The sequence below is a fragment of the Manis javanica genome, chromosome 8 (genome assembly GCF_040802235.1).
Source record: "Manis javanica isolate MJ-LG chromosome 8, MJ_LKY, whole genome shotgun sequence".
Taxonomy (NCBI): domain Eukaryota; kingdom Metazoa; phylum Chordata; class Mammalia; order Pholidota; family Manidae; genus Manis; species Manis javanica.
The window spans coordinates 67,029,072-67,041,206 of record NC_133163.1 but is presented as its reverse complement, the minus strand read 5'-3'; the positions used below and the strand labels follow the sequence as shown (position 1 = coordinate 67,041,206).

Genomic DNA, 12,135 nt, shown 5'->3' with positions numbered 1-12,135 from the left:
CCACAAGACTTCATATAGTCAATTTCATCTGCAGAACTGAAAATAAGCCAGAAAATAATTTTTACTATAGGTAAAAAATCCTATTTTATTCTCAGATAACAAAATACAAGCAGTAAAAAATGTTTACTAAATTGTATAGTTTCAAGTGAGTTAACTCTCAAGCAGTCTAACCAAGGGTGAAATTTAAAACTACTTATTGGCACTAATGATATTATATAACTATTTTCCCATAAATTCCTTTTATAAAAATAAAGATAAAGCAAAAAGAGGGGCCCATAGACGTTCAACCCTCACAGTGAATGTTGGGAACTCTTAGAATGGCTCAGTCATGTTCCTAGACTGCTCTGAATCACATGAATACTTACTGGTAGTAAAGTTGACCCTTGTACAACACAGGTTTCCATTGTGCAAGTCCAATTATACATGGATTTTTTTCAATAAATATATTGGAAAATTTTTTGGAGATTTGGGACAATTTGCTAAAACAAGTTCTGGTTGTTCCACATCCTCATGAACATGACTTTTTCTCTTTTGCAGTTTAGCCATTCTGGTAGGTCTCTAAGTATGCATTGCTGTAAGTTGTATTTCCTCAACAACTACTAAAACTGAGCATCATGTCATATGCTTATTGACCATTTGGATATCCCCTTTTAAGAGGTGCCTTTTCAAATCCTTTGCTCATTTTTCTATTGTTATAGTTTTGTTTTCTTAAATATAGGGAAAAAGGAACTCTATATATTCGGATACAACCTTTTTACAGGGTTAGATCTAGGATTACATATATTGGTTTTGCTGAAATGGGGCATAACTATATGCAAATCCTGTACTTCAATCAAAACAGTATTTTGTATTTTTTTATACATCTCTGACTTGTTTTCAAGTATATAAAAAGCAATACTGACTCATATAATGCTTTTCTCCAAACTGTGATATAAACAATTCCATCCTATTCTGTTTGCATATTTTTGTCCATTGGTTTGTTTTCCATTAAACACCCTCATAGTTTTCCACATCAGTAAAAACAATCTACTTTTGTTACTATTATGTCTCCTATAAATAAAAATACTTGAATGTGTGTGGGCAGGAGAGAGATGGACCTGCTAATGATTTTGCTTAATAAATACAAACTGTTGTCCTGAGACCAGCTAGCCCATTCTGACTGCAGCTCTAGGAACAATGTGGCTACTAGCCTCTTCCTCAGTTACTATGGGGGCAGTCCTCCAGATCAAGAAAGTGACTGCTTATTTTCTGAATATTTTAGCTACATTAGAAAGAAAATGGGTCTAAGAAAAGCTCTGAATTCATCAGGTTTCTCTCTATGGTGAAGTCATTCTACTCCTTCTAACTACAATGAGATTACTATAGTAAATGTGACCCAACATATATAGACCTTCCACCTTTTTATCATTTTTTATTGCTTTTCCAAGGAGGAGACGATATATTGATCCCTAGCATCAGAGTGAGCCTTCATATCCACTGAAAAGCCAAATAAGAGGAAACTAATGACACTCCTATTTGGTGTTTTAGTTTTATATGTGACAACTCGAAGGTGAAATAAATGGTTGTCCTATTAAAACTGTTAAGTAGAGAAGACTAAAAAATAAATCAACAGCAAGTTGTATGTATGGAGTGTTTCTGCCAAATTCTAAATACTTAAGCTAAAAACCAATTAACTAAACTTTTTAATTTACTGTACCACCTAAAAAAAAAAAATCCACATCTAAGTTTATTTTACTACCATTATGCTTGGACTTTATTTAAAGTATGGAAACAACTATGGGAGAAGAAGAAAAATTGTATATCCAAATAAAGAGACATTTTTCTTGCCTTATAGTAACCAGCATCCAAGAACAGCGTATAATTCAATTTGACTGCATTATCACAATGTTTATATAAATGTGTTCTCAATACACTCAAGAAATAAAAAACTGCTAATATTTCCAAATATTATATAAATCAAAATATTCCTTATGTATTAGACTTCCAGACTACTCAAATTGTAATCATATAGAACCCTAAAATTAACATTAAACTGTTGGCCCTTTCTGACATTCACGCCCTGCTTCCCTGCATAACCTTTCATCAGATACTGCCCGCATACTCACTACTTGTTTAAACAAGAGCAAGGACAACTGAAGATAACTTCTTTCTTTTATTTGGTTGCCTCTGTAGTTCCAAATTCAAATTTCCAATCTTTAGAACTAAACTGAGTTAATCACAGTCTCTCTATATAAAAAGAGCTTTTTAATAATGAAAAATTAAGTTTATAGAGGATGGGACAAGAAATACCTACTGGTATAGAAAGTTACTTCATTTCATTCCACCTCCAATTACTACCAAAAACAAGCCTACAGTTTTACATAGGTTTCAACACAAGGAAAATAGGACAAATATCCTTAGGATTGAGATGTAGATGAAACTACTTATTAGCTTATATTTATTTATTATTTTCCCCCAAACACTAGAAAGAATTATAATGGTCAACCATCTGCCTAACAATGCTATCAAAGTAAAATGAAAGTAAAGAGAACGTGTCTGTTACATAAAAATGCCCTTATACCAATTTTTCTTAAATTTGAGGGGTTGAAGGGGTGGGGGTGGGAGGTGTAACAGAAGAAGAAGAATCAAGTTTACCTGATTCAAAGGCTGGCATTTTCAAATCACCTTGGTTCAGTTCTGTGCCATATTTTAATTTATGATACTTTGCCCTGAAAATGTAATGATAAATTGTTGAATTTTTTTTCATTTTCTACACAATTAACTACTGGTATATATTTCTCAAATAACAAATAAAACATAATATAAAGGCTATTTTTGTAAACTTTACTGTAAAAGGGACCAAAAAAAGGTAAATTACCCAAATGGCATATACACCCAAAAAAAGATTCCCTGATCTTAGAAGAAAAAAAAAAAATCCCAAACTCTGATTCTATAGCAAAAAGATATTATTTCAATTTAAAGATTTTAATCCCTTTTTCTCTTCTTATATAAGAATCAAATCAAAATAATCTTCTTGTATTTTGGGCACAGTTTTGTTATCTTTCAAAGAGGTTTCAAATAAATACATTACAATAGTAGTATGAAAAACAATAATATTGTTGTACTTGATTCATGTAAGAAAATGAGGCACACATACCTTTCTTGTTTTAATGCATACTCTAACATCTTTATTCTTCTTACTAAATCCTTCTTCAAGTTTTCTTGACCTTTTCGTTCTCCTTGCAAAAATGCTATCCGAGCCTAAAAATATAAAAAGTTCATTTACTTTCATTTTTCTTAACTATACATAGGGAACTGAAAAACAATAGACTTCTACACTTTTATTCATGACAGCAAGATTTAAAATTTATAGCAGTACACCAAACTTTGTTATATAACACAATCACTGTAAAAATAAGAGTAACAACAAATTAGCTATTTGCTTATAATCTTGAGGTCTCTAATATCAATAATTTTTACATAATCTTTCACAGAAATTTTATACATAAAAATTGCACTTAAGTCCTAACATACAAGTCACAAAGAACTAAAAGATATTACATTCAAAGTAGGTATCTTTCCCAGAATGATATATTAGTTATTTAAAAAAACAGTAATATCACCTCAAAACCATTTCTTCCATGAAACACTTAAAAATTTATACTCTTTTCCATTCTACCCACCCTACTCTAAAATGTTTCAATTCTCAAAACAATAGCAGAGTACTGCAAATAGTTTAAGTTAAGCTACTGAATGCTCAATAACTTAATTACTTTCTGTTGTCATTTTTTTACTTTGAAGGGACTTTTTTTCTTCTTTTAAATTGCCTTACTTCCTGAGAAAGGCAATTCTCAATCTTTTTCTGGCCCTTCCCTTCATGACAGCCTCATTTATCCATGTCACACTAAAATGTAATGTTTAAAGACATTAACATCTGTTTTGGGACACTTGCCATTATACATAAATTTACAATAAAAAACTTTCACATGGGGGAGAATACTCTTGCTAAGATGACCCATAGGTATATTAGTTTTAGAGAAAACAAGACATAAAGTAAGCTAGACTATGATTAATTTAACTTTAAAAAAACTTCAGGAAACATGGGATCAGAACAAATGAATTCAACTGGATGATTTAATCATTAAGTTAGAATGTGTTCATCTCTATAATAGAAATACACTGCCAGCAGACCGCCTAAATCAAAATGATTAACAAAAACACATAAGTAATTAATACCTATTACCATCAAAACTATTGTTCTTTAAAAAAGGAACTATGATTTCATATGAAATCATCCACAACTCTGTTAACATCTGAGAAGTTATAGACAGCTGTGTAACACTTCTAAATATAAGTTCCAAAATAAAAATGAGGGTCTGGGAGAAACTGTAAATATTCAAAACTTAATTAGTCTAAGACCTAAAGACAAAAGTAACACATAAACTAGCTCAAGCTGTGGAGGCAAAGGTAAAATGTACTAATTTCATTATATAGCACAAAGAAATTCTGTGAAATTTTCTCCCATATTGGCTGTTTTGTTTTATTAAAAAAAAAAACATGGATCATATACTACAGAACCATTATGGGATCCCTGTTTCCAGATCTTCATAGGCATTCTATAATCAGCAGTGGAAAAAGATGAAAGAAGTTCATTGTATTCTGTTTAAGGAGTAATTTGTGATTTTCTGATTGAGATTCCTTTCTAGGAGTCATAATATCTGCTAAGGGATTAAAAAAAAAAAAGACTACAAAGTAATTATGCCTATTAGAATCTTACACCCTTGCAAGAATTTCCCTTCTTTGTCATTTCTGTATTAAAAACCATCCACACTTAGAGAATTTGGTAAAATTGAACAAGCACAAGCCACATAAAGGAAGCAAGACTCTCAAAGCAACTTCTGAACAAGAGTTCGTGAAGGGAGGTAATTTGCAAAAACACAGGACAAGGAAAAGGTGAAAATACATTAAAATGAAACACTTAAAAGATCCTGGTCTAAACAAAAATACCTGGAGAGGAGTAAAAAGCAGATGACAGGTAAGTCAAGACTAATGGAACTGACCTTATGACCTTGTATCACCAAATATCTAGCCAGATACTTTGAAAAGGTAAAGGTTAGTTATTTCTGATAGTGGTAGTAAAGATCAATTAAATAACAAACTTGGTATCTAATAAAGGATTACTAAAAGCAGATTTTTCAGCTATTTTTATAGGTAATGCACCATCTGTAAGAGCATCACTTATGCAAATACACTTTAAAAAGTAACCACAGGACAGGAGCCAAGACGGCGGCATGAGTAGGGCAGCGGAAATCTCCTCCCAAAACCATATATATTTTTTAAAATACAACTATTCCTAAAAGAGAGACCAGTGGATACAGTACAACAGCCAGGCTACATCTACATCTGTGAGAACTCAGCATCTCACGAAGGGGGTAAGATACAAGCCACGGCCCAACAGGACACGAACACTGCCCCCACCCCAGCCCACCGGTGGGAGGAGAGGAGTTGGAGCGGGGAGAGGGTGGGAGCCCAGGACTGCTAAATACCCAGCCATAGTCATCTGCACCGGGAGCACAGATACACAGTGCATGGTGTGCTGGATATGAATGAAATGGAACAGTAAAACCTGCAAATGGGTCCCCGCAGTTGGTGCTCCTGGGACAAAAGAAAAGCGAGTGCTTTTTGAAAATCTTAAAGGGACAGGGCCTCGCAGCTGGACGGAAGCGTCCTGGCACACACAGCCCAGCAAGTGGGAATCCCAGGGAACTCCAGGCGCCCTAACCCCCTGGGCAGCAGTGCAACTCTGAATACCCTCATGAGATAAGCAGCCTGCGAGCAGTTCCTCCGGCTAGAGCGCCCCCAACACAGCGGCCAAGTAGCTGGGGAGCGGCCGTGCACACATGAGGCGGCGGGGGAGCAGCACAGGAGCAGTGCGTGAGCCCACAGTGGCAGTCGAACAGCCCGGGAGCAGCCGCGCCCTCAGCAGCCACCCAGAATCTCCTCGCAGCACGCAGCTGCCTGGGCCAGACCAAAAAGCTATTGCAGGCATGCAGCTGCTCAGCGCAGGCAGAAGAAACCTGGGCAAAGCACAAAGGGGCACCACTCTTGCAGGAAAGCACACCCAGCATGCCTTCCACTCCTCGCAGGGCTCTGGGATACCCTGACGGCGACCCCGCCCATGGCAGCTTCAGGGATAATTGGGAGGCTGCTCCAGGAGTGCAGGTAACCGACACAGGCAGTGGAGAAGGGCAATGTGACGAGCAAGCAGGAAAGGAGTCTCTTCTCCCAGCTGACACATGTGCTACCAGCCTACAGCTACCTCTATCGCCATGAAAAGACAGAAGAATTTGGTCCAGTCCAGAATTACTCAGACACGAGAGAGGGCCTGGGGAGATAGATTTAACCAATCTTCCTGAAAAAGAATTCAAAATAAAGGTCATAACCATGCTGATGGAGCTGCAGAGAAATATGCAAGAGCTAAAGGAGCAAGTAGGATGGGAGAATACAGAAGTAAAACAACCTCTGGAAGGACTTAAGAGCAGACTGGATGAGGTGCAAGAGGCCATTAATGGAACAGAAATCAGAACAGGAATAAATAGAAGCTTCATCAGAGAGAGATAAAAGGATCTCCAGGAATGAAGGAATACTAAGAGAACTGTGTGACCAATACAAATGGAACAATATTCTCATTTGTAGGAGTACCAGAAGAAGAAGAGAGAGAAAAAGGGATAGAAAGTGTCTTTGAAGAAATAATTGCTGAGAACTTCCCCAAACTGGGGGAGGAAATAGTCTCTCAGACCATGGAGGTCCACAGAACTCCCAACACAAGGGACCCAAGAAGGACAACACCAAGACACATAATAATTAAAATGACAAAGATCAAAGACAAGGACAGAGTATTAAAGGCAGCCAGAGACAGAAAAAAGGTCACCTACAAAGGAAAACCCATTAGGTTATCATCAGACTTCTCGACAGAAACCTTACAGGCCAGAAAAGAATGGCATGATATATTTAATGCAATGAAATAGAAGAGCCTTGAACCAAGAATACTGCATCCAGCACAATTATCATTTAAATATGAAGGAGGGATTAAACAATTTCCAGACAAACAAAAGTTGAGGGAATTTGCCTCCCACAAACCACCTCTACAGGATATTTTAAAGGGACTGCTCTAGATGGAAGTACTCCTAAAGCTAAATAGATGTCACCAGAGAAAATAAAATCACAGCTAAAGAAGCAGAACAGTACTAAATAAAGGCAAAAAATAAAATCAACTACTCACAAAAGCAGTCAAAGGAAACACAAAAGAGTACAGAATAAAACACCTACCATATAATGAATGGAGGAAAGAGGAATAAGAAGGGAGAGAAATAAAGAATCATCAGACTGTGTTTAAAATAGCTAAATAAGAGAGTTAAGTTAGATGGCTAGATAGTAAAGAAGCTACCCTTTAACCTTTGGTAACCACGAATCTAAAGCCTGCAAGGGCAATAAGTACATATCTCTCAATAACCACCCTAAATGTAAATGGACTGAATGCACCAATCAAAAGACACAGAGTAACAGAACGGATAAAAAAGCAAGACCCATCTATATGCAGCTTACAAGAGACTCACCTCAAACCCAAAGACATACACACACTAAAAGTCAAGGGATGGAAAAAGATATTTTATGCAAACAATAAGGAGAAAAAAGCAGGTGCTGCAGTACTAGTATCAGACAGAATAGACTTCAAAACAAAGAAAGTATCAAGAGATAAAGAAGGACATTACAAAATGATAAAGGGCTCAGTCCAACAAGAGGATATAACCATTCTAAATATATATGTACCCAACACAGGAGCACCGGCATATGTGAAACAAATACTAGCAGAACTAAAGGGGGAAATAGAATGCAATGCATTCATTCTAGGTAACTTCAACACACCACTCACTCCAAAGAACAGATCCACCAGACAGAAAATAAGTAAGGACACAGAGGCACTGAACAACACATTAGAATGAACAGATGGACCTAATAGACATCTACAGAACTCTACACCCAAAAGCAACAGGATACACATTCTTCTCAAGTGCACATGGAACATTTTCGAGAACAGACAACATACTAGGCCACAAAAAGAGCCTCAGTAAATTCCAAAAGATTGAAATTCTACCAACCAGCTTCTCAGACCACAAAGGTATAAAACTAGAAATAAATTGTACAAAGAAAGTAAAAAGGCTCACAAACACATGAAGGCTTAACAACATGCTCCTAAATAATCAGTGGAACAACGACCAAATTAAAATAGAGATCAAGCAATATATGGAAACAAATGAGAACAACACAAAGCCCCAACTTCCGTGGGATGCAGTGAAAGCAGTCTTAAGAGGTAAGTACAGAGCAATCCAGGCATATTTAAAGGAGGAGGAGCAATCCTAAATGAATAGTCTAAAGTCACGATAACTGAAATTGGAAAAAGAAGAACAAATGAGGCTGAAAGTCAGCAGCAGGAGGGACACAATAAAGATCAGAGAATAAATAAATAAAATTGAGAGTAGTAAAACAATAAAAAAAAAATCAATGAAACCAAAAGCTGGTTCTTTGACAAAATAAACAAAACAGACAAACCCCTACCCAGACTTATTAAGAGGAAAAGAGAATCTACACACATCAACAGAATTAGAAACGAGAAGGGAAAAATCACAACGGACCCCACAGAAATACAAAGAATCATTAGAGAATACTATGAGAAGCTATATGCTAACAAGCTGGAAAACCTAGAAGAAATGGACAACTTCCTAGAAAAATACAACCTTCCAGGACTGACCAAGGAAGTAACAGAAAATCTAAACAGACCAATTACCAGCAACGAAATTTAAGTGGTAATCAAAAAACTACCCAAGAGCAAAACCCCCGGGCCAGATGGATTTATTGTGGAATTTTATCAGGCATACAGAGAAGACATAATACCCATTCTCCTTAAAGTTTTCCAAAAAATAGGAGAGGAGGGAATACTTCCAGACTCATTCTATAAAGCCAGCATTACCCTAATACCAAAACAAGGCAAAGACCCCACCAAAAAAGGAAATTACAGACCAATATCCCTGATGAACATAGATGCAAAAATACTCAACAAAATATTAGCAAACTGAATTAAAAAATATATCAAAAGGATCATACACCATGACCAAATGGGATTCATCTCAGGGATTTAAGGATGGTACAACATTCGAAAATCCATTAACATCATAGACCACATCAATAAAATGGACAAAAACCACATGATCATTTCCATAGATGCTGAAAAAGCATTCAACAAAATTCAACATCCATTCATAATAAAAAGTCTCAACAAAATGGGTATAGAGGGCAAGTACTTCAACATAATGAAGGCCATATATGATAAACCCACAGCCAACATCATACTGAACAGCGAGAAGCTGAAAGCTTTTCCTCTAAGATCGGGAACAAGACAGGGATGACCGCCCTCCCCACTGTTATTCAACATAGTACTGGAGGTGCTAGCCACGGCAATTAGACAAAACAAAGAAATACAAGGAATCCAGATTGGTAAAGAAGAAGTCAACCTGTAACTCCTGTAAAGACTCCACTCCAAAACTACTAGAACTAGTATCTGAATTCAGCAAAGTTGCAGGATACAAAATTAATACACAGAAATCTGTTGCTTTCCTATACACTAACGATGAACTAGCAGAAATAGAAATCAGGAAAACAATTCCATTCACAATTGCATCAAAAAGAATAAAACACCCAGGAATAAACCTGACCATGGAAGTGAAAGACCTATACCCTGAAAACTATAAAACACTCAAGAGAAATTAAAGAGGACACTAACAAATGTAAACTGATTCCATGCTCTTGGCTAGGAAGAATTAATACTGTCAAATGGCTATCCTGCCTAAAGCAATCTACAGATTCAATGCAATCCGTATAAAAATACCAACAGCATTCTTCAATGAACTGGAACAAATAGTTCTAAAATTCATATGGAACCACCAAAGACCACATATAGCCAAAGCAATCCTGAGAAGGAAAAATAAAGTGGGGGAGATCTCGCTTCCCAACTTCGAGCTCTACTACAAAGCAACAGTAATCAAGACACTTTGGTACTGGCACAAGAACAGACCCATAGACCAATGGAACAGACTAGAGAGCCCTGATATAAACCCAAACATATATGGTCAATTAATATATGATAGAGGAGCCATGGACATACAATGGAGAAATGATATCCTCTTCAACAGCTGGTGTTGGCAAAACTGGACATCTCCATTTAAGAGAATCAAACTGGATCATTGTCTAACCCCATATACAAAAGTAAATTCAAAATGGATCAAAGACCTGAATGTATGTCACGAAACCATAAAACTCTTAGAAAATAACACAAGCAAAAATCTCTTGGACATAAACATGAGTGACTTCTTAATGAACGTATTTCCCTGGGCAAGGGAAACAAAAGCAAAAATGAACAAGTGGTACTATATCAAGTTGAAAAGGTTCTGTACAGCAAAGGACACCACCAATAGAACAAAAAGGCATCCTACAGTATGGGAGAATATATTCATAAATGACAGATCCGATAAAGGGTTGACATCCAAAATATATAAAGAGTTCACACACCTCAACAAAAAAAAGCAAATAATCCAATTTAAAAATGGGCAGAGGAGCTGAACAGACAGTTCTCCAAAGAAGAAACTCAGATAGCCAACAGACACATGAAAAGATCCTCCACATCACTAGTCATCAGAAAAATGCAAATTATTATCACAATAAGATTATCACCTCACACCAGTAAGGACTGCCACCACCCAAAAGACAAAGAACAACAAATGTTGGCGAGGTTGTGGAGAAAGGGGAACCCTCCTACACTACTGGTGAGAATGTAAATTAGTTCAACCACTGTGGAAAGCAATATGGAGGTTTCTTAAAAAGCTCAAAATAGAAATACCATTTGACCCAGGAATTCCTCTTCTAGGAATTTGCCCTAAGAATGCAGTAGCCCAGTTTGAAAAAGACAGATGCACCCCCATGTTAATCGCAGCACTATTTACAATAGCCAAGAAATGGAAGCAACCTAAGTGTACACCAGTAGATGAATGGATAAAGATGTGGCACATATATACAATGGAATATTATTCAGCCATAAGAAGAAAACAAATCCTACCATATGCAACAACATGGATTGAGCTAGAGGGTATTATGATCAGTGAAATAAGCTAGGCAGAGAAAGAGAAGTACCAAATGATTTCACTCATATGTGGAGTATAAGAACAAAGAAAAAAACTGAAGGAACAAAACAGCAGCAGAATCACAGAACCCAAGAATGGAGTAACAGTTACCAAAGGGAAAGGGACTGGGGAGGATGGGTGGGAAGGTAGGGTAAGTGGGGGGGAGAAAGGGGGCATTATGATTAGCATGTATAACGAACAGGGAGGGGCATGGGGAGGGCAACAGAGAAGATAAGTAGTGACTCTACAGAATCTTACTATGCTGATGGACAGTGACTTTAATTGGGTTTGTGGGGGGACTTGGTGATGGGGTGAGACTAGTAAACATAATGGTCCTCATGAAATTGTAGATTAATGATACCAAAAAAAAAATTACCACTACCATCCTCTAAAATCTCACTTCATTTTACATGGCGACAGTTGGTTTAAGCATTAAGGTCTGATCAATTTTTAATGCTATATTCCTGTAAATTCTCATTTATCACATTTGAAATAGTTAAAGCTCCATGTAAGCCCTTTTTCCATAAAAACAGAGAAAGTTTACCCCCTTCGAAGTATGAAACGTGAGGCCATTTTAGTGGACTCTCTAAGAGCATGTGTACTGACATCCTGACCATTTAAAAAATGTACACAAGTTCATAAAACCTCTAAAATATTCCAAAACCAATAAGATACTATAGCACTGACTTAGATAATCTGCAGAGTAACAACATACCCCCTGAACTACAAAGAGCCGTTTCCCCTATCAGAATGCTATAGGTTCTATCAACTTTGTTTTTGTTAAGCAAAGCAGAGTGACAGTTTTTATTTGCTTGGTTCTTGCTCCCACCATAACAAAAAACTGAAAGGCAGAGACACAATAGCAAAGCAGAGAATAAGTTTCATCTGAATATACTCCATGGGAGAAAGAAGTGGGCCACAGAGT

At 36.6% G+C, this 12,135-nt stretch overlaps 1 protein-coding gene across 3 annotated transcripts in view; it reads right to left on the bottom strand.

Annotated features, from left to right (window-relative positions):
• The window catches only part of STRN3 (striatin 3), a 122,079-nt gene that overhangs the window by 68,316 nt on the left and 41,628 nt on the right, over positions 1-12,135 (bottom strand). For all 3 annotated transcript variants that reach the window (XM_073211413.1, XM_073211411.1, XM_073211412.1), the window contains exons 2-3: positions 3,137-3,240; positions 2,635-2,708 (exon numbers count right to left, since the gene is read on the bottom strand). In XM_073211413.1, coding sequence (XP_073067514.1) covers positions 2,635-2,708; positions 3,137-3,240 — 178 coding nt within the window. The remainder of the gene's footprint in view (positions 1-2,634; positions 2,709-3,136; positions 3,241-12,135) is intronic.